Here is a 24,555-nt window from a genome sequence, read left to right as displayed (position 1 = left end):
CAACTAGCTTTTGATTTTTCAGGATTGACCTCTCAGTTGCAGTTTATCCACATGATGGATGCTAATGCATTTTACTAGCCTCAGCATAAGCCATTTTATGCCCAGTAGGACTTGTGAGTAAACATCCATGTGCTGTCATGTATCAGACACACTCCTTGGAAAGCTATTGGAGAAATAGCCTTAAAAAGAAAAAGACCTGAGGCACTGGCTACAGATTTATAAAATAGCATCCAGGTGGTGGTTTCCTCAGCTTGGATTATATACAGTCTGCTGAGCCAGTATGGCCTGACAGCAGAGCAGACATTCTCTGACTCTTGTGTGTGCTGCTTCTGCATCTTGGATATCTGGATGTCACTGGGCTGTGTAGACTCACCTGCTGGGAATCTCTGGGCTCCATCATTAAAAGCATCCCACTCTTTCTTTTTTCTCTCCTTTTCTCCAAAACAACTTTGTGTATTCTTAGAGCATAGCATATGTATATGTTTATGCCTTCCTTGCTGAGCCCCCTGTTTCTCTGGGTAGTCAGGAGCTGATTGAAATCTTCACTGCTTTTATGTAGTATAGTAAGCAGGATCTTCTGTTAAGTGGTGTTTGAGCCCTTGAACACAGCATGAACGTATCTGTACTCTTGTGCTGAGAACCCTAATTTCTTGGCTTTTGAAGTATAGACAGCCAGTTCAGACAATTCAGCGAATTAATTTGAGAACTGTTCTGGAATGTGTAGGGCTTTTATTTGCAGGAGGAACTTCCCCCCTCTTGGCTTGCCTTTTGTTGTTGCTAAACATGTTGTGAAGCCTCAGCTCGTGCTCTCCTCTTTCACTTCTTCCCTCTGTCCCAAAGTCTTTGACAAGCATCTTTCCCCATAACAGAGAGTCTCCTAGCAGCCATCGTTTTGCATTCTTCATAGTGAGTCTGCATTGCAACATGCTTACTTTTGTGATGTTCTCATTTGCAGAAGTGGAGTTCCCATTTTGTTTATTTTTGAATTATTGGGCAATTTCTCTTTTAAAAAAACCCAAGAACTGACAGCTGCTCTAAAGCCAAAGTTCAGTTTCTTTTTCCCCACATAACTGACCTAAATTCAGTGTTCTCTCATGTATCTGCCCGTTGGGCAGTTTGTCTGTTTGTCGTCATCTGCAAGTTCTTTGTTTGGTGCAAAACGCCCAGTGGAAAGCCTTGGGGGCTCTTGGCCAGGGTTAACATCTGAACTTTTTCCTCACATAAAGAGCTGGATTGTTTAAAATTTATTTTTAAAATTGGTATTCAACATTTGGACTGAATACCTCTAACTTCAGCAAGTTAGTGTGCTGGGAATGCTCAGCTTCTTCAGGGACATCTTGAAGTATTTGCTTATATACCATTAAAGAAGAGTCTTGCTACAAACATGTACATGTTTACCATTCACTGATGAGGCTTGAGATCTTTCTCTCAGCCAAAGCTCCAAAGAAACATAGCTTTCCTTACAAAATAAAAGGAAAAAGAAGATTTAATAACAAAGTTACATGTATTTGGAACAGAGTGCCTGAAATCTTAGACCAACGGCCTTTTTTCCCCACTAATTGCAGAGAGTAGTGCTCAGTTATTCCTAAATTAGTAGCACAGTTCTTGTGAAGTCTCATGTGTCTTGATCATGCAATCTAAATTTCTGTTCTGTGCCAAAACGTGTTTTAGTACAAAGAAGCTTAAACTCTCACCATACTGGTTTCACAATACTTTCTGTGGAAAGTCCCATGTGCTCAGCGCAGTACTCTATGCTGCATGACTGGGTGATGGATAGTATTACTGCTTTAGTGTACAGGGTATATGTAAGTGTATCTAAGGAGAGACTGGCCACTTCTCATAACAGTCTAATCAAGAAGTTGAGTCAGGTTGCCCCAAGGTACTCTTCCTCCAAACTGGCTAAGAGAGGGAGTTAGAAGAAGGTCAGGTAAGACAGTGGAAGGAGTCCAATTTGTATGGAAGTGTCTGGACTCACTAGAGCCATCGCCCCTCCAGTCCCTGAGCCGGAGGTCCAGAGTCTCCCATCTCATCTGTCCTCCAAGATGCTCACTGCCACCCACTCCCTTTCTCTCCTGTGCTATGTCATGTAGCTGTATTTGTAGGTCATTATCTTTTGTTTTTCATTCCACTGTCTTGGCAGTGCAGTGGATTTAAAGGATTCCACTTCACTCATGACACTAATGGGATCTCAGAGAGGCCATATAATGCAGTCATTATTGAATTTCATCAAACGCACGTACAAAACCATGCTTAAAACCCCATTATTTAGGCTGTAAAGTTAGGAAATGCCAGAAGGAAGTTTTCCTGAGGGCATTTTTGGGAGTTTATGCATAGTGTTAGTCTTCCTTAACAAGATGACATCCTAGCACCACTGTCTTTTTAAGAGATGGAGAATACATCTCTTTGAGATGGAGAATACAATTTAACACACAGTATTTGAGCTCTGTCCTGAGGGCAGAAGTATTGTCTTTCACTGGTTATGTACTTCACAAAAATTAATTTTCTGTCATTACAGCCCAGTGACATGAAGCATTATTCCCTCTGTTTTAGAGAAGGGAATGCAGGCATGGAATGAAATCAACAGTAGCACTGATTTTAGGTGCTAGTTTCAGGGACCTTAGATCTGAAACATGAGTGTGGTTTGATTTCCAGAATAGTTTGCACTCGAGTACTTTCTGTCTTCAGTGCCAAGGCTAAGACAGTTGGGCAAATCTCACTGCAGTTTCAAGGGAAACAAACATTGGTAATCATATGGGAAAGGTTTGTTTCGAGTGTCTTGCACAGCGCTCTTTAGTGACATTGGGCTATCCGCAGGGCTATAGGTTCCTTCTCCAAAATGTCATCTAGCTGCCACAGCTGAGTCTTTTTCTGTTTCCTAACTTCCATCAGCATTTATTGTTCAACTTCGAGGGCCAGTGAAGCAGTGGTCTCACAGACGAGAGTCTCCTTCCTTTTGTAACAGCATCTCTCCAGAGCGGGTCCTGAGCTCGTGGTTATATCGCCGAGAGAGGAGACTTTATGACCAAGATTAGATGTAAATCTCCCCTCTGTGTCTGTGTGCACATACGTTAGGTGTGTGTGAGCCAGCATGAAGGCAAGAAATAATGGTCCACTTGGTGAATGTTTCATTGGTAATTATCCTGTGATCTGCACAGCATTCATATGCATGCCCCGGGTAAATACATAAACAAAAATCCTACAGCAGTTCTTGTGATTTTTCTGAAAGAGTCAGGTAGTAAAGATGATGATTTGAACCCTTGTTGTCAGCAGCAGCAAATGAATGTGCTGTGCGCTACATTTACTGCTGTTTTGTTGATGATTTCCTCTGTTTCAACTCTGGTCACAATTTTATTTGGGAAGAGGGTAAGTTGCAGTATCAAAAGATCCAAGTTAAAATTAAACAATACAGTTGGGAGTTGCTCCTAATCAAAAATGGACTGTTAACCCTTAAGTTCCACAGCAACATCAGGGAAGGCCAACATTAATATCACTGAACTTCTTTGAAAGGTGAAAATCAAGAGACAAAGGCTGGGAGGGATGAGGGAAAAGGGAAAACTTACCTCTGCCCTCCTAGCAGCGCAATTTTACATTTCCATTGTGAAGCAATCAAATTAATGAGCTTTTGGACATCAGGAGTCCCACCTCTGAGATGAGCTAGTTGCTGTGATTCCAGTGGCTTTTTCCATGTATAAGTCTCCTATCAAACATACTTCTTTCAGGATACATTCAAACCAATCACTTTGCCTGTATCTCCAGTTCATGTGTTCCCTCAAACCAGAAAGCCAGTGGTTATGATTCTTCACTCATTTTTCATATATCCTACTTTCCAGTCCTTCATTATATTACCTGCTTAAATCCCTAACTTCTCAGTTCGAAAGCTTTTTTTGTTTTCCTTTTTTCCCTCCACTGTTCGTGCCTAGTACACATTTGGCATAAATAAGAATAAGAGCAGTGCGGAGGCCAATGCATGACCCACGTGTCTGTCTTTTTTGCCAGGATAAAACCTCAGTCTCAAACCTGGAAATATTTCTCAGATTGTTTTTCCCATACCACCCACGTCTTTTTTCCACAAGAGGAAGCTGCTTGTGTTGAATGCTGTGGGAACCTAATTGTTACTTTATCGCACAGTGAGGAAAAAAAGTGCTAATTAAACAACATGCTTTTCTGAAACCAGATGATACTTTCATTTTCTAGAAAGAGGAAGCTTAATGTAAAATCCCTTCGTTTCTGCTTGGTGAAACCAGATGAATTGCCAAGAAGTTTTCTAATTTCATTTGCATAAGCCTTTTTCTAGCTACTTTGAAGCAAGTTCAAAGCTGACTGCTTATTTGCCACTCAGCAGCAGGAATGCTAGCTTTTCATTTCCTCTGTGTTTGAGTAGCAGTAGGGGTAAAACTGTTCATCTGCATCTGACAATGCTATTCCTTTATTTGGATCTTCCCTTTTTAAAAAGAGGGCCCAGATTGATGCAGGAGTCTGGAGGCTGAGTTTGGCTCCAGAGGAGTCAAAATGGGCTGATTTACCAGCTTCTCTAGGCTGGTGGGATGCAGAGGTAGTTCATCAGCACAGAGCAGTGTTTCAGCAGTTTGGGACAGGTGATGAAGGATGTTCTTCTAAATGTGAGAGTTTGAACAACATGCCTGAAATCTCACCTTGGCTATGGCAGTAGCCCAGCTGCTTCTTTTCTGTGCCTTTTACTCCCCTTACCCTGTAAGATCTGGTTCTTTGCAAGGCAGAAACCTGCTTCTTCCTCAGATCTGCTGACTGAACGTCAGGTTTGTCTTTTCACAATCAGTCTGCTCTGGGCTTTGCAGTGTCTAGTTGCTGCTACTTACCTGGATATCACTGGTAGATACTTTGCTTCTCTCAACTCTGCAATTAATGAAACATTTGTTATGCTCACAGGAAAATAAAACAAGGATTGTGCCAGGACTTTCAGAGGTCCTTTTGTTGGGAAAAACCTGGTCCCATCCCAGGCTGAGATGACATGCAGCCTAGTTGCATTGCTGTGTTCCTTACAAAGGAGATGAGAATAAGGAGGGTGATTTTGAAGAAGAGTTGAGATCATCAGTACTACACAGGTATCAACTGCCTACTTTGTGCAGGTGTAAGACTATGAGGAGTCATGGGAACTCTTAATCTGCACAGCAGCAAGTGTCTTGTACGGTCTGCTTTGCTTAATCAAAAGAGAAAATTATTCTTAAAACAGGTGGATCAAAATGCAGTGGCATCCCACGTGGGGGCTTTTTTTGTTTAGAACCAAAATGACATTTTAATTTCTTCATGGATGAAGCCCATTTTACTGGATAAGTATATCCAAATTGGATTATAATGTCATTTAGTTAATCCACATTAGGGAAATGAAACCACATATTTTTTTAGTTTCTCAAACATCCCTGCATTGCTGTGTCTTCCACTTTAGCTCTCTAATCATCTGTGTACATGTTTCCTTTGCTTTGCTCTTGCTGCACAAAGTCTCTCTAGATGGCATCTGTTTGATGGGCTGGCTCTACACTGCACACGTTTATTCTCCTCTCCTTTAGTTCTTCCTTTTCTAACAACAAAGCAGAAAACCAGAATTACTCATTACAGTACAGACACCTCACTAATAATGAATCTGAGACCAGTCACCACAAGTGGTTGTAATGTGTGCGTTTGTGGCTGACCAGGGCTGCTGCTTGAATATTTTATCTGTGCTTTTTTCACTGGAGATACCTGACTGGAGATACTGAGGCCACCAGCAGACACTGAAGCCCTAAACCCATAGCAGAAATACAGGTTCCAGCCCTCTTCAGATACTGAGCAACCCTGCTAATTAGGAGCATCAGCAAGTTGGTAGTCTTAGCAGTTGGACCATGCAGAAGGACAGAAGCTCCTTCTGTGCCCTTCGGCTGATGTATACTGTGTTTTATTTATAGTCTGGGACATCTAAGCATTGTTAATTTTCATGCACTCCTTTTTTCTCTATTAGGTTATGGAAGATCTTTTCAAGACAGCAACAAGCACTGTGCTCTCCAAATGTCCTCGTGATGTTGAGCTTTTTCATAAATACATAGCTCCTGCCCAGAAGGTAATAAATGTGAGAGGAAAGACCTGCAATTCTGTTATGCATTTTCGGAGCTCTTGGCTGTGGAGAGGCTTAATTTTTTTATTATTCTTTTTTACTGTGTTGTCCAGTGTTAACAAACTGTGAAGAGGTAAGAGTCAGCCTAAGCTTAAGTGGTCATTCAGGCCAGCAGAGAGCAGAGACAGAACTTTCTGTAGCTGGTAGCAAGTATGGTAGAACTGGAGCTGTCACATCATGTAGCAGCCTCTGAATCATCAGCTCCAGTAATTGGGTACCCTTTTAGCACAGAATGTCTGGGAGTAGATTTTGACCCATATCTAGATCATAATGCAGACCTACAAATTAAAACTTAGAGGGAAGTAGCTTTTCTGAGTTTCCTCTGGGCCTCTGAACCCTTAAAAGTAGCTTTACATTATTTTTTTCTTGTTTTGACCAAGGACAGGTTGGAACAAATACTGAAGAACAAATTTGTGACGTAAGTACTTTCAAAATGATCTGGAAGAGGGCTTTTGGGGACACTTCCTATTTTGTATATGTTCTTTTTCTTTCCCAACTCATTGTCTTCTGGGTTAGCATAATGTCTCCAAAAGAGCATGAATTGCAGTTCCCTTTGTACTGTTCACCAGTTGCCTTTTCATCTCTCTATGAGACTGGCATCTGAATCTGCTGGCCTTTGGCTTTTGCTTCCCTGGTCAAGATCAAGATCCTCTTTCTATAAAGGCTATCCTCCTTCCAGCATGTACCTGCACAGTGGTTTGTTTACAGTCTTGCTTGGTTTTGGCTTTAGTGCTCTGCCTTCACACTTCCACTCCAATGGCTTCCTATTTATAAATGAATTTTTTGATAGTTAAAAATCCCAATTATTTTTCTGTTCCGATTGCTTGTGCAACTCCTTTTCCTGGTTCTCTGTGTGCTAAAGAACTGAAGAGTTTTGGTTTCCCTTCTTGGCCCCCAAGAGTATCTCCTTCTCCCTACTCTTGCCTATCTCTTAAAATAGTGGTGCTCTCCATTCATCCCACAGAACACTGTAGAGCTCCTCAGCCCAGCACTGCCTTTCCTGTTAATCAAGTACAGCCACACTTGGGCAACAGGATCATGATAGATCCTCCCTGTGCCTTGTGCCTGCATGAGCACCATGGGAAACCTTAATGAAGTCACTGTCTCCCCATTTCAGCCCTTCTCTCCTTGGACCTAACTGATACTGTGGAGAAGTTGCACTCAGATTCTCCCGTGGTCCAAGGAAAAAGAGAGTGAGTGAGTCCCTCCCTCCCTCCCTCTCTCTCTCCATCAGCTGCTGGCAGATCTGTGGCATTCCTGGCTTACACACATCAGTTACATGCATTGAACCTGAGCCAGTGATATACCTCATTTGGACCATGGCCTCGCATAACCCAAACACACGGAGCAGTATATTCCTTCTTGAGGAATTTCCTCCAGAAGCCTTCCCTGTATTAGTGAAACCTTGTAGTTGGGTGTAAAGAGCTCATGCTCTTTAGAGAATTTGGTTTATAATTGGATTTAGCCAATGATACAGAGAGATGAAATTATTGTGATCAGGTTATTCTTTCTTCTCTCCACAACATTTCCTTGGTATGTGGAAAACTTGTCAGCAAAAGTATCTTCCATTGAGTCTTGATTTCCAGTTATCAAACCTGCAGCATCTTTCACCGCACTTTCTCTGTTTGCTGTGCCATGATGCTATTCTTTTGTACTGGTGGAAGTCGGTGGAAGATTTTCTCTCAGATCTGTCAGAGTAGAGAAACATTGCTGCAAATCTCACAATTTTTGCAAAGTAAAATGAAAATGTTTGTGCACTCTGGGCTGTTACTTTTGCCTAACACCATCCTTGTACGGTAGAGCTATGTTGTTGGAGCTATGCCAATGAGGTCACATTGTTTTCTTTTTAAAAAATCCACAAATTTCTATAAAGCAGTTCTCTGCAGAGCTCAATTCTGACTGAAATGCAACATTGCAATAAGTGTCTTGAGAGCTTGGTACTTCCTGCCCTGCATGTAGCTGAAGCACAAGCAAACATGGGGTTCTTGCCATATAAAATGGTTTTTGGTTTCTGTCCAAAGAAGCATTGCTGGGAAGTCTGACATCACAGCACAAGTTGGCATGGTGGTGGGGAAATGCCTTCTTAATTTTCCAGTGTGGCATTTAGCCATAAAACTTTCTTGTTATTCCTTTCATAGTTATCTTAAAGGCTTTTTTTTTTTTTTTTTTCCTCTTGCAGAATTTCCTACAGTGAAGCAGTGGAAATTTTGAAGCAAGCTTCTCAAACTTTCACTTTCAAGCCAGAGGTAGGTAGTTGCCTGGTGGCTTGTGCACAACCAGTCTGAATTTTGAAGATCTCCTTTCCCTCTTTCTGATACCACAAGAGTTGTTACTTCACACAGCTTATCTGCCTCGTGAGGTATTTGCTCAGTTGTAACCCAGGTATAACTTTTGCCCTTTGGGGTTGAAATGGGAGCAATATAAAGAATGAGATCTGTAGCAGAAGAACATGTAACATTTGCAGGGAAAGAAGTGATGAGTTTGCTGTTGAAGGACCAAGGATTTAGCAAAGGCACTTCTTTTCCCTGTATGCAAGTAGTGCTATGTTGTGGATTCAGTAGCAATCATCTAAAGAGAGTGGCTGCATTACTCCTCAAATAAAGGAAAGATACTAGGATAGCACCAAAAGTTTGGCAAGGACTAATAAGCCAAAAACATGTCAAAATACCATGTGATCTAGGTGTAGGTAAAGGGAATCCCTTGTCTTTCCAAAGCATAGATGCTGACTGGGAAATAATCACATGCTAGTCCTAACACTGTTAGGTTATACTTTTCTAAAAATCGTATTTTGCCCTATTTCAAACACACACACCAGTAGGGAAGGCATTTGTGGTAGTGCTCATCTCATGTGTATACTGATTAATCTTTATCTCATTCTGATGCTTTGAGGAAAATAACCCTCTGGCTGAAGCCACCTGCATAGCCAGGTGGGTAACTGTCTTGGCTCTGTGTACAAGTGGGCACAGAACATCAAATCTTGTATCTGTACTACATTGATCTGAGATGGCAAACTCAGGATATTTTCAGATGAGGAGAGTCTGCAGAATATCTGTTCCCCTCTTCCCCTTCCACTTCCTCAGTATTCTTTGCACATCCTATAATGGCCTGGAGGTCTCTAGTCAAAAGCCACAGAATTTATAACATCACTGGAAGAAAGGAGAAATTAAGGGCATTGCAAAAGTCCAGGGTTTCTGATAACAAATAATTGGTTAATAGGATGCTGGGTTTTCTTAAGTGAGAATTAATGTAGCATGTAACAGGACACAGCAGGGAAGAGGAAGAGAGTGGTCAGCCTAGCAAAGTTGCTTTCTATATACCAAAGGCAATACTGAAGTAAGGCTGGTTTGCTGGATTGAGTAAGCTGACTTTGGATAGGTTCCTATTTCCCTTCAGCTATGCAGAGTGTGGGGTTTGGGTTTTGGTTTTGTTTGTTTGGGTTTTTTTCTAATTTGATACCAGATGCTTGGACTTGATGCAGGGGTGATCTGGCCTTGTTCTGTGAAAGTTAAACCCTATTATTTTCATTGCTTTGCTCTGCTTTAAAACTCGAGAGACTCCCTTTGCTTAGCAAATTTTCCCTGTGATCTGCGTGAGAAGTTGCTGTGCTTGGTTTCATGTTACTCAAAGCTGCACATCTGTCCTATGCAGGGATTTTGCTGTGTCTCTTGCCACAGGCAAGATGCACCAAAGCAGGATCCCAGGTCCCTTTTACTGTCTTTACAGTGGGGCTGTGACCTCCAAACGGAACATGAAAAGTACCTGGTGAAGCACTGTGGTGAGGTTCCCGTGTTTGTGATTAACTACCCATATGACCTCAAACCTTTCTACATGCGGGACAATGAAGATGGGCCTCAACACACAGTGAGTCCATGGGTCACACCCGCCACTTTTTTGGCTAGGCATGTGTCTTAGTCTCCTGATAGACAGACAGATGAGGATAGTCTTTTGCTGGGCCTCCACTCAAGAAGTCCAACATAAGACATGACCATCAGCTGATCATGTCCAGTCTTTTTCCTGTTGTAGAAGAAATCTCCAAAGCAGGAACAACAGGAGGAGGAAGATTTAGGAGTTGGGTAGCGTTAAGTTTTTGTTGAAGTCCCTTAGGACAAGTTTGCCATAGTTTCGTTCTTTTACTGGTAAACTTCTGTACTACTAGGTGAAATGCCTAGAATTGCATGGCTCCTAGGAGCCCATGATTCTCTTGTCATCCAAATGTAGCATCCATGTAATCCTCAAATAGCAGATGGGCACAAGAAGTAAGCTCTTTTTCCATAAGTCTCATGCTTTGAAGGTGTGGTTTCCCAACTGAACTGAGGCAACAAAAGCATTGCTTCTGCTAAAAAGAGCAACTACCCCACTGTCTACCACTGTCACTTCAGTGGTTTTAATTCTAGCAACAGTTCAGCTGTGGAATAGGGAAAGTAACCCTAGAAAACAAAACAGATGAGACAGCCAGCCCAAACCTAACAGCATGTGGTAACACTGGGATCCAGAATGAATGCCATTGATCCAGTTGTATCATGACCACTAGAGCTGACTGAATGAATGGGGGCAGATAGAAGGCAAACATAAGGTACAGAATCAGAGCAGCTTAAACTCTAAGAGAATCAGGCCTTCAGGAAACTTGCCTGCGTGTCTTTGCTTCCTTGTAAGCTGCTGTTGGGTTCTTTCTACTCTGCACAGGTTTGCCTACAGGCACAGGTGGTCACCAGAGTAATATGATGGGATTCAGTTCACACCACATGATGTAGATGTCCTCAGTCTGGAACGTCACTGCAATTGTTTAGGTTTTCTGCAGATGTACTGATAATTATCGTTGTTCCCTCCGAGCCTTCTGTCAACAAGAGGCTTTTCAAGCATGTGCAAACACTTACCTAAGTGCCCTGGAAGAATTACAGTAGCTTTTTACAAACAACCATCAGTGTCAACTGTACTTCTGCCTTACACTGTATGGTGATCTGGCTTGACTTAGTTTTCTTTCTTTAAAGGTTGCAGCTGTTGACCTCCTTGTACCAGGAATAGGGGAGTTGTGTGGAGGCAGCTTGAGAGAGGAGCGACTGCCCTTCCTTGAATCCCGCTTACGGAGGTATGAAAAGCCCACAGGTGCCAGGAGACTAACCTGACCAAGAGAGTGTTTCAGAAGCTCTCAGTGGTTGACGAGACAAAGGAGTAGAAGGGCAAGTAATGGTGTTTATAAGAAGCCTGGTTTTGTCTCTGTGATATCTACTTGTCTGAGTAGGTGACTGCAAACTGGTAAAGAAGTTCTTGTGCTTCTGCTGTAGGTGTACGGTCTGCCTCTGTTTTAGCTCATAAGAGAAGAGCCTATTTTCTGCTAGGAAGCCAGGTCAACAGAATACCTCAGCTCTGCTGGGACTATCTGGAACAGACTGATGTGAGGGACTGCATCCTTGAGCCTTTTCTTCGCAGCTTTTGTGTCTGGGAGTGGTTTACAAAGGTGGTAGTTGTCACGTAGACAGAGATTAGATATATTTGTCATCACGTTGTGCATCTGAGGAACTACAGTTTTGGTCAGAAGATTTGCTAGCTGTGATGCAGCTGGCCTCGGTGACATCATTTCAGAGGATATGGTTCTTTGTTAAGTTTGGTGGGAAGCTTCACTGGAAGGGCCCTGGACCTGCACTGTGTCATATGGGCTATTTCCCTGCTGCTTTATTCTGGATCATGTGACTTTGAGTAATTTTAGGCTAAATTGAGTGTCAGAATATTAAAGTGCTGCTTAATTAAAAATAACTGACATTATAGATGGAGTAATTCTCCACAGACGATTACTCCCTGGATCCTGTCTGTTCAGAAGAACCTTTTATAGAATCACAGAATGGTTTGGGTTGGAAGGGACCTTAAAGATCATCCAGTTCCAACCCCCTCTGTCCTGGACAGGGACACCTTCCACTAGATCAGTGTTGCTCAAAGCCCCATCCAACCTGGCCTTGAACCCTTCCATTTGGGCCAGTGGTACACTTGTGCAAAGCAATTTTGGAGGAGAATTAATCTCAGAGTAACACCATTTGCATATTGGGAATGAATTTTTTGCTTAAATCAGCCACATGCTCACAGAGATATACCTAGTCAGTGGAGAGCAAAATCCATTTCAGCGTAACGAATCCAAAAGGCACAGGGCAATTAAAATCACCAGAACATTGGTTCTCAATTTGTGGTGTAGGATGATATTACTCCCTGTGCTTCCTGCTGCTCTCTCTGTGAAGTCTCCCAAGGCAAGCATGCTTCAGCTGAAGCAGAGTACAGTGTTGCCTGCTGCACTTTTTCACTTGAAATTTTTTCCAGTAAGATCTACAGTCCACAACCCTCAAGGTGTGAGGCTGGAGGAGGGGTCTGTGTGGAGGTTGAAGCCAGACTTTCTTGTTTGTCAGGAAAGTCATATGAAGTATTTCAAGCTACAAATGGGGTGTGTCTTCATTGACCTTGAAGTACAGCTCTGCAATGAAGATGATCTGGAAAAATAACACCTCTTTTCGCAAGTTTTTCTCGATTTTGAGTACTCAGGATCTGGTCTACTGAGCCCAAATACTTTGTTAAGACTTAAATTCTTCTTCCTGCAGACCCAGCATAACTAAGAGAAATAAAGAACAGGATTCTTATCTCTTCATACACATTTCAAACCGTAGCTCTCCAAGTCCCAGTCAGGTACAGCTGCAATGCACTGAAGATGAGAGAAGTGGTTGTCTCTGCCTACAGAGTTTTCTGTTCATGCTTGAAGAAATTTAAAAAAGCCAACAGCTTTGCTGGGGTTCTGCCAGAGCAGAAAAAGGAGAGGGTGCACTGGTAGTGATTAGAAAAAGATGTATTTTATTTAGTAGTTTTTCAGAAGTTGACACCTTTTAATAAAGCTACAGGAGTTCAGTGGTTTTGTGCACTATGGAAGAGGAGCCACATAGCCACACATGTGAAGAGATTTTGACTCACTCATAAATGAGGTTGGCTGCATGTCATTGTAAATTTAATATTCGGGCCTGTAGTCTCCAAACATTCACAAGTAGAGTTTACTGATATGCTTAAAGTTAAGAATGTGCACAAGTCTTTGCATGAAGCTGGGATAAGCCCTGTATGTTGACAAAACAAACTTTGCATTTTAAGAAGCATGTTGGGAATCTGTTCAAGATTGTCTACCAATTACCAGAACTGACAACCACTTATCATGTCTTCCCTTAATTTCCTGCCTTTCCTTTTTGGACTGAGTTTAGTCATCACACCCTCTCGTTTCTTGTAGCATTCTCTTCAGGCAGCAAGTGCTGCTTGTGCGGATCTCCTCACTTCCTTTACTTAAAAGGGATTTTCTTTTTGTTCCACAGATTAGGACTCACAGATGCCTACCAATGGTAAGACATTATCTTGGTCTACAAGCTCTATTTCTTCTTTTGTGACTCTTTAAATAATTATTTCATTTTTTTGATCCTGTTCTTGAGGGGACATTTCTTGGCTCAGTTGCCCTGCCATCACCGCCAGCCTAAATGGAACAGCCAGTTCATGTAAACAAAGTTTAATCGAATGCTACTTGGTTTACCTTCCCAGTTTGTCCACTTAGAGCACAGATCATTCGTTTCACGATTGCATGAAGTGTATTAATTTACAACCCATAATGATTTTTGATACTAAATCATTAGGCTGTGTTCAAAGTTGAATAGATTCTGACTGCCGTTGCATGAGATAAACAGGTTACAGAACCACAAGCAATTTGTGACCTTTAACAGATCTATGAATTAACTCCCTCTGCAATTGACAGAGCAATTGGGTTGAAAAGTCTTCCCTAACAAAACGGTTGAAGCAATTAAAACTATCCTGCTAAGGAGACAGATCAACCATTGAGTTAATGATTTAGCCTATGAAAACGACAGAAGGATCTTAGTGTTTGTTGACAAGTGTTTCTTGGTATGTACTTTGTCATAGCTACTGAGAGGGTGATAGTGCAGAGAATTTTAAATTTAAAAGTGTATATTCAAATACTCTGCAGTATTTGGATTTATCATTAGGGAGGCTGCCTTGAAATAAAGCAGAGTAAGTGTAGGATTGTTCACTCTCCTCTTCCCAAAATGTGAAATCACTTAGGAACAGCCCAGTGTATGGCAGAATTTCACATCATCCTTTTGCAAACTGGGTGAATCAAATGTTTTCCTTTATTGTTTGCATTTATGGGCCAGAACACACCATATCACTTCATCTGAAGGAAGGATTACCCTGAACAAGGATGATCAGTTGTGTGGTTAGATGCTGAGATACAGCCTGAGGAAGTCTGGTGTTCAGTGACAGAGCCTTCCAGCACTACTAAGATAGCTCAGCCCTGCCTCATGCTTCCTTCAAGAGAAGGTTAAGACATTGCTCGTCAGCCATTTGCATTTTCATGTGATATGTAGCAATCACATTCTGGAAATACTTTCCTCTTGTGATCTTGTTTAGAGGCTCTTTCCTCCTCTATTCTCTCCACTCCATCACAGATGATGTAACTTCCCAGAGGAGATAAAAACTGTTGTTATCCCTGCCATAGCAGGATCTGATGTCCTAGGAAGGTGCAGGATAGGAGCAACCCTGGATGCTTCTGGACTACAATCCAGAATCTGCCAGAAAACAGGAAGGTGGTTTGCCAGCATCCATCTTTTCAGTGGAGGTGGCAGGAGAGACTGAAATTAATCTCCTTCAATTTAGTGATTGAATTTAGTCTCCAAAGCTGGCTCATAAGCTCCTTGAACAACAGTTGAGTCATTCCTTTTTAAATTTATTTGCTGATTTTAGAATGGCTATATGAGATGATGTCCTTTTTGAAATCCCTTGTATGTTGCTGTAGCTCTGTTTCTACCTGTTTTCTTCTCCCACTAAGCATGAGGATGTTGTGGGGGCTGACTACTTCTAGGACAGCTTCAGGAGTGCTGAGTTTATGGGAGAATCACTGAGCAAGGAGGCAACTGATGATCTGAAATACCGTTGTGCTTGTGCCCATTCCTACATTTTAGAAAGCTTTTCAAAAGAAGCAGATAAAAGTACCCAGTCAAAGTCCTCTGAATCTTCTGCAGTTCACTATATCTTTCCTGTTGTGCAGGTTTCTTTCCATAAAGAATATGAGTTGCAAAAGTATTTGGCTTGATTTTGCAGTTATTTTATCTTATTTTCTCACTCCTTCCTTTGAACTGTAGATAGAAAAGAGCTCAGTGCTGTAGATGCTGATCTTGGCTAGACTTGGAGAGGTCTGTGGAAGTGAGGTGGGAAAGTCGGGCGATCAGAGTTTGCTCTGGGAAGTTACTTGCTTTCTTTGTGGCCAGGGAGTATTGAGTATATTGCCTTGTAAACAGGGGACCTGATTCTGTTTTCAGCCTTCAGGTGCCAGGTTAGCATGAGGAATAACAGAGGAGGTACTTTGTCATGAACAACATGTCCCCACAACCATCAGCTTGAGCAGCATTTCAGACAGTCTTTCTCTGTGTAAGGCACCCATTTCCTCACTTCGGTTATCATGCGCATCAGTGGAGAAGATGGCCTCATACTGAAACCTTTACAGTCCAGGTACCTTTCTGATCTTCTGGTGTAATGCTGGTGAAAGCACACAGTGGCAGAGCAGGTGTTATCTGCTATCTTAGAATGGGTATTACTATGTTGTCTTGTCCTTGCTTCTGCTCTAGATGAAGATTGAGCTGTGTTGGGCTCTTTAATTCCTAATTTTCTTTGAAGTGTGAATGCCAGTGTGTTCTGATGGGTCCTTGTGTGGAAAGGTAAAAAGGAGGAGTTAGACTTAAGGAACAGCAGCACTGGTGAACCACTTGCAGTCCATGGCTAGTGACAGCATTCATATCATCCTTTAACCTCCTTCAGAGCCCATCAAAAACAGGTAGCCCATTGGTCTCCTTAGCAGTCGCTTGATCCTATTACTCCTGCTTTGAGGAGAAACCAGAGCTCTGTGCTGGGCCATAGAGAGGCAGGCAGAAAGTCAGTGCTAAAGCCAGCCAAAACATTCCCACACCCCACTCGTGGCTATGGGAGTGTTTTAGATTGACCTCCCTGAATGCTTTTTTTGTGGATTCCCGAAGAGTTGTAGCAGAGCAGAAGCTGCCTGAAACCAAAGACAGCGTTTTACCCAGCATCAGAACCTGGCGGTGCTTTGCATGTTTATTTCCTGAAACTTTCAACAGAACAGTCTTTCAAATGTCATTTCACTAGTAGTTTTTCATTACCCTCATTTTTTCCCTTTTTTTTTTTTCTGGTAGAATATTCAACTTCGTGGACTGCAATATCTTTGTTCTTTCAACCTTACTTTTCTCAAATTAGCTTCAGAGGCTTCAGTGTAACAAGAGGATACATAAAAGATCAAGATTATATTTGTTTTGAAAGGGGACTGAAAAGAATACATACTGCTTATGAATGGTCACTAAGAGAGCAGTGATCTTAATAGTACCTTGCCGTGCAACACAGGGGCTCGTGATGATGATAAAAGGGTATAGATTTTTAAAAGGATGAAAGGAAATGCTCTTCTAACTTGGCACATAACAAGCTCCTGGAATTCATTGCCAGAGGACGTTGTTGCAGCACATACTTTAGTAAGATTCAAATCTCTGAAGAACTAACAGTCCTCCAGGTCCAGAACATGAACTCTGGGGCTAGCTGGGGTCACAGAAATTTATTTACCCTGTGTGATAATGTTGCACAGTCCACCAGTTGCCAATGGAGAGCTCAGCTCTCCTCTTAAGTGCGAGCTACTAGGAGAAATAGCTAGACTAGTTCATGACTGTTCTTGAGCTGAGAAACATCAAATGTCTGGAGACTATTGAATGAAGAAAAACCTTAGGGAGCATTTTCCGGCCTAAAGGGAATTTTCTCTTCATCTGTAGGCAGTTACTTTTTCTTTCATCTGTGAAGAATGGAACATTTCTCAATTCCTTTGCTCCTTCTAAGCACAGTCATCAGAAAGGATTCACAGTCTTGATCCTCAGCATGTTTAATTCAATGGACTTTTTCCATTAACTTTAATGGGTTTTGTTTCGCTCCTTTTGCCAAAATGTCTTCTCAGAGTGCTTTGAGATCTACAGATGAAAGTCCTGGATAAGCAAGGGTAGAATTTATTATTATTGTTCATCTGGAAGAAGCTGAATTATTTCATCTTCTTATAATGACTTTATAAACTCTGTTGCCAGCAGAAGGGGAGAAAATATGCTAGTCTTAGTCTCAGCTATCTTTGCACAGGCTGAGATACGCTTACAGACGTCATCAGAAATGATTTTGCTGTTATTTATATTACTAGTTGCAACTAGAGTTGTTACCAGCTGGTTTGCCATATCTGCTCAGAACTACTGAACTGGTACAGATTGATCTGCCATGGCCAGCACCCATGTCCCTCACATTTACAAGATCTTTCTTATTTTTCACAAGTCACCACCCTCAGCATCAGATCTGCCCATCATCTTCCTTGATGTGGAGTGGAGCTCCCTGGCGGTAATTCCCAGGGTATTAGCAGAAACTCAAGTTCTTCTTAATGCAGGCTGTACGAAGTGGATAGAGATGAAGGCCACCATGCTGTTGCACAGCCTACGTGGTCATATCCTAAGCATAATCTTCCTCACAAGGTGTGGGATCCGTACAGCTGAGCCTTAGCAAGCCATGCTAACACCCAGCAGCACAGATGGAAAGCACGTGGGTCCCAGGGATCAGAAAATATGTGTCCCACTCTTGAGCCTGCTCTTCATCTTGCAGGGAAGACAAAAGTGCACTTTGTGTCGCAGTGCTAGTAGGAAGAGGTAAGAAGTTCCATGATTCTGTGAAGTTCTGCTTCTGGTTTTACTACTTGGACAGTGGAGGAGAGGGGGAAAAAACACTGGGGGGAAAAAAGCCTGAAGATTGGACTGAGTGTAATAAATGGCTTCCCAAATTTTAACTACTGTTAATGAACTGCAAGGAAAAATAATATTTCATGGTATAAAAGGCATACTGTCAAACTGAGTCTGCCAGGGCGATGTCTTGCAGCTGTAGAATTTGTTGGAGAGTATTTTCATTTTGCAAGTAGAAGTGATCAGGGGCATTACTTTGGCCTCACTCTATTAGAATACAGTCTTCAAGCCAACAAAATTCTGAAGTCCAAGCAAGTACACATATATTTAAGAGTACTTGCTTAAATACATATATATATTTAAAGTGTACTTGCTTGACCTAGATATATTTATAATGTATATTTTACATATTAATATATATATATATACACACAAAAATATACTTTTTCCTTGCAATTCATTAACAGCAGTTAAAATTTGGGAAGCCATTTATTGCAATCAATCCAATCTTCATTTTTTTTTCCCATAGTGTTTTTCCCCCTCTACTGCCTTAGTAGTAAAACACGCATATGCATTTATATTTAAGTGTACTTGATTTTTTTTTTTTTTTTACTGAGATGATAAAATATTCATACACAAAGATTAGAAGCATGTAATACATCTGGAATCACTCAATCCTTTGCTAGTGCTTTCGTATAAAGAAGAATAACTTTGTGGCCTCAGCAAGCTCAGAAGTGGCCCCATAAATCAATAGAACCACTGAGATGTTTTTCACTCCTGTTAAAATAAAACTGTTGGTGACAATTTATAGCTGCAAATATAGTTCCTCTGTATCACATCAGCTACAGTCCAGCTGGGAAATGAAGAACTCTAAAGAAGAACCATCGTAATGTTATTGACACCCCTATATTTGGAATATCTGCTTCCAAACGTTTTCTGAGTTTTCTGTGCAGAACAGGTGCTTTTCTCCAAAATGAAATGTCTTGTTCCGGATCTCATTTTTTGGGGAAGATGTGTCCAAGATTTTTTGCTGACTTACTGTAGAAATAAATGAATCAGTCTGTAAAAGTGACTAGCGAAAAAGTAACAAAAAGCAATTACCTTAAAAAAAAAAATCTGAAGGAATATTTAGCAGACAGCAAGACCTGTTTAGGCTTCTGAAGAAATTACTGGAAATTAAGTGACTTATACTATTGAAAAGAAGACAGAAAATGAACGAATTTATTGTAGGGCAGATTTCAGCACCAGTATGGCAAGGGCTGAACAAACCCAAGCAGTCAGCTCCATCTCCAACAGCGGAAATGTTTGTGATTCTGTAGGAACCTGAGTTTGTGCCTCTGCAAGGAATATTTTAGATACTAGAATTCACAGAGGTGCATTCAACATGAGCAGAGCTATGATGTTGAAGCTGTTCTTTGTACCCAGACAAGTTTTTGCTCCTAAACAAAATAGGCTCTAGCATATTGGCAAAGCATCGCTGTGCTGGTTTAAATGCGTTTGCACTTGGGGTTTCTGTTAATACAATTCTGCCTGTCAAGGAGCCACACCTCTTCACACCCCTGACCAATGCTGGCTGGGTTGGCAGAAATCCACAGTGGTTAGGGTCAAAGGGAAGTAATTAAGATGGAAAGCAAAACCCTAGATAAAAAGCTCGCTCTAATTACATCAGCATAACCGTGCTGCAAATGTAACTGTCTGTTTAAATTACAGGTATCTAGACCTTCGAAAATTCGGCTCAGTTCCTCATGGAGGCTTCGGAATGGGGTTTGAACGCTACCTGCAGTACATCTTGGGAGTTGACAATATCAGAGATGTTATTCCTTTCCCCAGGTTTTCTCACTCCTGTCTCCTGTAGCTCATCAGTTGACTCAATGTGGAGAAAACTGCTGGTGTGACTATATGTATATAACATACTAGGATAAGACAAAGTGTGTTTTAGTGGTGAATCAAGATAATTTTTATATAGTGAAACTCTTGGTAAATTTAATACTGACTTAATTGAAAATAATATATGATCCGGTGAGATTATGGAAGCGGACCAGCAGTTAATTTGATAGCAGTTTGTGTTTTCAGTGCACTTCAGAAGTATTAATGAATCCCACTTAACTAAGGGGTTAAGATTCTTGTGAGACTAGTACAAGCTATAAAAGTACTGAATAAGAATTGCTGGGAGGTAGTGGGGGTTTTATGTGAAATATTAATAAGGAGGTGTGACCTAAAATGGACTGGGAGCCAGGACTGCTGTGAGGCTTTAATAGACTTTAATTAAATGCCTGAACAGTGCTTTGAAGGTTGAGCGTTATAAAATTGCAAAGTATTGTCATGGGCTGTGATGCATTTGCTCTTACGAAATAGCGACTGTAAAGCATGATTCTCCCCACCCTGAGTTAAAAGCAAATACTGTTTACCTTGGAAAAATCAACCAAGGAGAAATGTCATACTGGAACTGCTGGAGTGAATTAGGTGAATGATGTTTGATTTTGTGAATCATCAATAAAGATGTACGCTGGGTTGTTTTGTAACTCTGGTTTCTTCGTCTGTTATAAAACTGTAGCACTCAGCATCATAGTGTTTCCTTCAGTGGATGTTTCCTTTTCTGTATACCCAAATTAGTTGCACAACTTCTGCAGGAGGTGTCTGTTTTCTGTCTCCAAGAGAGCACATGTTCATAGCAGAAAGAAATGTTCAGTTAGATGAGAGTTCATTCATCTCTCCAGAGCCAACTTGAAGTTTATTGGTGGTTTCTTGTTGTTGCTTTGCTTTGTTGTTGTTAGTGAGAAAATCTCTCATGTGCTTATCAGACCAAGCAGTTTTGTCTATATTTTGAAACAATCAGCATATGCTCCCAAGCACTGCATATGTATTAAGTAATTGCTTATCACTATAGGATCTGAACTCCTTGCAGTCTTTAATGGGTTTATGCTCTCAGCTTCCCTGCCAGATAAAGAAATAATCATTTCTGGTTTTAAGACAGGATTATGGGAAGATCAAGTGACTTGCCTAAGGCAATTGGAAACCAGTGGTTTATTTGGGACTGAACTGAGGGTTTCCAGCATCCTTTTTCCCTTCCAAATTATTACAATCCAGCAAATGGTCATTTGCATAGTGCTTGCTACTGTGGAGCACAAGATGGCTGCAATATAAACAATATATATATATATATAATATATATAAAAACAAAAAAAGCAAAGTAGCAACCTTATTGTTAACGAACCCCGTGTAAATTGGCACATACAACACAAAGTGGCTGCAGAACAGCCCTGAAGACTTCCAAGTAGATGAAAGAGATTGAAAAATAGTTGTCAACTAGCATTGCGCTGGTAATATTGCAGTCATAGCTCTCTCTGGTAGGGCTGTATAATACTGCACCTGCAGTATCTAAAAATACATATTTATGTCATGTGGCACCTGCTATGTTTCAGTTTGGTCCATGGCTGGGGCTTTTACATGTTATCATGCAAACAACATAATCACAAGGTCATTGCTTTGAGATGTTTGTTGCATGCACTCAGACATCCCCTGCATATTGAGGCTTTTTTCATATCTCTTTCGTCTGCTTGATTAGGCAGGTGTTAACTGTGCATTTGCTGGTTTGCATTTCCCAGTACAGCCTTGAGTTGGTAAGTCTGGTTCCACAAAACGGTTCAAGCACCTGCCTTCCCTTTGACACCACTGAGAAGTTCCTACATCAGACACCTGACTAGCTTCCTGTATTTGGACCATCTCTCCTTTTACTGCATTGTCTTAAATGTTGTTGCTGGCCTTTATGTTTTGGAATTACTTCTCTCCGCAGAGAGATGTGGAAAGAACAGCTGCCAAAGAGCCCCATCCTTACCATGTTCCTAAATAACTTGTGATGAGCAGGTGTCCTTATTGAGATCCTTAGTCACTGTTTCTGTCACAGTTGCTGTAAATGAGAGTGCTTGAACTGGAAGGCCCATCTGCTGAAAACAGAGTGGGTGGATGGCAAAACCACCTTCTGGCCACTCTGTGCTCATCCCTGCGGCAGCTCTGGGCTGGCTGTGTTGGCTTTGGCGTCAGCGGGAGGTTGTTGAGCACTCTGTGAGATGCCAGATCTGATGGGCAGGGTGGGGCTAAACAGTGCCAGGTGAAAAACAAGGTGAGGGAGGAAGAAGACAATGGAAGGCGCCGAAAAACTCGTAGGATGATGTGGCATAAGTGACAAGTCACAGGGAAGGATAGCAGGACTGTTTCAGACAGGCTTGCAGAGTGGCTGCCAGGGCCTTGTATGAGGTGACAGCTTGCAAGAACCAAGAACTGGTACGTTCCACCCTTCCTTCTTTGGCTTGATAAGAGGTTGTTGCATGACAGAAGGAAAAGGTTGAACCTTTGATTTGTAGATAGGAAGGTATATAAAGGCATATAGTAAGAAAGAGGTAGCAAGGATGCACCATGAGTGCTTCTTCATGTGTTTCCAACTAGGTGTCCAAGAGGAGCAGTCTCCCCAGTCTTCTACATGTATTTCTATTTCATTCAAAGGTACTTGGTGAGTTGGAGGTCTGATGGGCCAAGTTGAGCTAAGGGGGGAATTGCCCTCGGGTCTGAAAGCTCATCCAAAAAACTATTCCCAGGAATCTGGCAGAACAAGCAGGAGGAGAACAGAGTTGTTCCTAACAGAACTAACCAGATGAACATTCAGGCTCAGAAGGGAGAAGAAAGGGTTGTCCAGTCATGGAAACAGCCTTTAACATCGCTGTTTTTCCTAGCAGTGGGAGAGAGCAGGTGGAGGCTGAGGCCCATGTGCGTGATGATACTGTTCAGGGTTAATCCTGAGACTGACGTTCTTGTGAGAAGCTTGATTTATGGGTACCCAGCAAGGGTGGGAGCCGCTGTCTTTCCCTCCAGGCTGGCATTGTTCGCCTCGTGCTATGTATATATAACATGGGCTGGTACTGCCAAGGAATGCGACATGTTTTCTCTGGGATTTCCACATGGAATGTCATGTATTTCCTTCAAATCTCCTCTCCCTGAGTGAAACGGAAGTTAATCTGGAGGACAGGGGAGGTCTTTCCTCTTGGACATGTAGGCAGGGAGACGCAATGAGAATTTCTTTGATTTAAACCATTTTCCTTGCTATGTCTTTGCTTAGAGTCTGCAGTCTGGCAATGGCCAAAACCAGATAAAGCCTCTGATAGTTCTTTAAATAAAAAACTTATTCTTTGCACACAGGAATCATCTCTTAGCCTGAATATGCGGTGCAGTAGCTTACATGGGAGTGTTTTCAGTGCAGTAAGCAGTCAGCTCTCAAGGCCAGGTGACCAGCACAGTCTCTGCTAGCATCTTTTTGGTAAGTATTTCTTGAAGTTTCAGTTCCTCGGCAGCTGGCACTGCCTTTTTTCAGGTCTGTCCTCGCTTTGAGTTTCAGAAGAAAGAGGCATTGTCACTGATTATTGCATCTGTGTCTTTGCAGCAGTAGGACAGAGTGATGGGAGAGCAGCACCGCTGGGAATAAAAGAGCAATGCCATAAACTTTGCATAACCAAATGCCAGCCTCTCAGAAGAGTGTTTAGAGGAAAACCTTTGTTTTCGCTTCAAGAATATCAGATAATCCCTCCACTTCAGATTTTTATATGCAGGATCAAAGTATCCCAAAGTGCTCTATTTTTAATTAAAAAAATAATACCTGCGGAACTAACGCCATGTCTCAGTCTTCTCATTTTTAAATCCACAGGAGAGCAAATGCATGCTCTGAAGCTAGTAGTACAGGTTGCTGTTCTCTCCCTTATGGTTTACGTTACGATACTGTGGCAGTGTCTAGATCTTGGACTGTTGTACTAGCTTCTGTGCAAACATAGACAAACAGATACATCGCTGGGCCAAATGTTTAAAACTCAGCAGACCAGCGCAGGGATTTGAGTTGAATTACCTGCACTCAGGCCCCCAGACCTGAGGCGAAAGCAGCAAGGTGCTCAGCAGTCCTCTCTCCAGTTTATTTGATAGTAGCTGTAATTTGTAAAGCATCGCCTGTTTGAGGGAATGCCAAGACTTTGATGGGAAATGTAATGTACAGTTTTGCTTGCTGGACTAATATTGATTGTTTTGGAAATGGCTTATAGATGTGTTTTTCTTCGGGGGGAGAAGGTGACTAATTTGCCAAGAAACACTTTGGGCATTGTTTCCATTAAATGTGTGTATAGAGATAAATGTGGCTTTGCTGCTGCTGAAACCAATAACAGCCCTTATTACTGTTGTTTTACCCTCTGCCTTACACTTCAGGAGAATTGGGAGATGGGTCCAAAGGAAAAATAAGAAAGACGTTGTATAAAGATTGTCAAAGTTCTGATTTCCTCAGACATAACCAAAGCTGCTGCAGCCACAAAAATGGTGGTCTTGGGGGTGAATTTGTTGTTTTGTCTTACTGTTTGTTGCAGAGCCATGACCTTTGGAAGGATTGTAAAGTTATATTTTATGATCCTGCTGGTAGAGAGACGTATGTAATTTACTATATGAGTTCTTACAGACTTGGCTAACAACAAGGTTGACCCAGAGTTCAAAGAAATTATGGTTCCTGTTGTTTTATTGCTGCTGTGAAATGTATTATTATCTGTCCTACAGCTGTGTCTCGGTGTCCGCTGCACGAGGTGTTTGGCAAAGATGCTGTAAAGGGAGAGCTTTCGCATAAAGGGCAAA

General features: G+C 41.7%; 1 protein-coding gene and 1 long non-coding RNA gene across 5 annotated transcripts in view; both read left to right on the top strand.

The window, feature by feature from the left end:
* The window catches only part of NARS2 (asparaginyl-tRNA synthetase 2, mitochondrial), a 52,884-nt gene extending 32,458 nt beyond the window's left edge, over window positions 1–20,426 (top strand). For 3 of the 4 annotated variants that reach the window (XM_042791984.1, XM_042791986.1, XM_042791987.1), the window contains exons 8-14: window positions 5,972–6,070; window positions 6,505–6,542; window positions 8,304–8,370; window positions 9,848–9,985; window positions 11,113–11,210; window positions 13,453–13,479; window positions 19,615–20,426. In XM_042791984.1, the coding sequence (XP_042647918.1) occupies window positions 5,972–6,070; window positions 6,505–6,542; window positions 8,304–8,370; window positions 9,848–9,985; window positions 11,113–11,210; window positions 13,453–13,479; window positions 19,615–19,759 (612 nt within the window). In that variant the 3' untranslated portion in view covers window positions 19,760–20,426. The remainder of the gene's footprint in view (window positions 1–5,971; window positions 6,071–6,504; window positions 6,543–8,303; window positions 8,371–9,847; window positions 9,986–11,112; window positions 11,211–13,452; window positions 13,480–19,614) is intronic. The other variant, XM_042791985.1, reaches the window with a different exon arrangement.
* A 1,151-nt stretch (window positions 20,427–21,577) lies between these two features.
* LOC122153376 lies at window positions 21,578–23,560 on the top strand. The gene is made up of 2 exons (XR_006165265.1): window positions 21,578–23,212; window positions 23,336–23,560. It is a non-coding gene; the product is annotated as an uncharacterized LOC122153376 (long non-coding RNA).
* The last annotated feature ends 995 nt before the right edge of the window (window positions 23,561–24,555 follow it).

The sequence above is a fragment of the Tyto alba genome, unplaced genomic scaffold, assembly GCF_018691265.1.
Source record: "Tyto alba isolate M040663 unplaced genomic scaffold, T.alba_DEE_v4.0 Super-Scaffold_2, whole genome shotgun sequence".
In the NCBI taxonomy this organism is placed as follows: Eukaryota; Metazoa; Chordata; class Aves; order Strigiformes; family Tytonidae; genus Tyto; species Tyto alba.
Note: the sequence above shows the minus strand (reverse complement) of the source record. Positions and strands in the feature narration are given on the sequence as shown.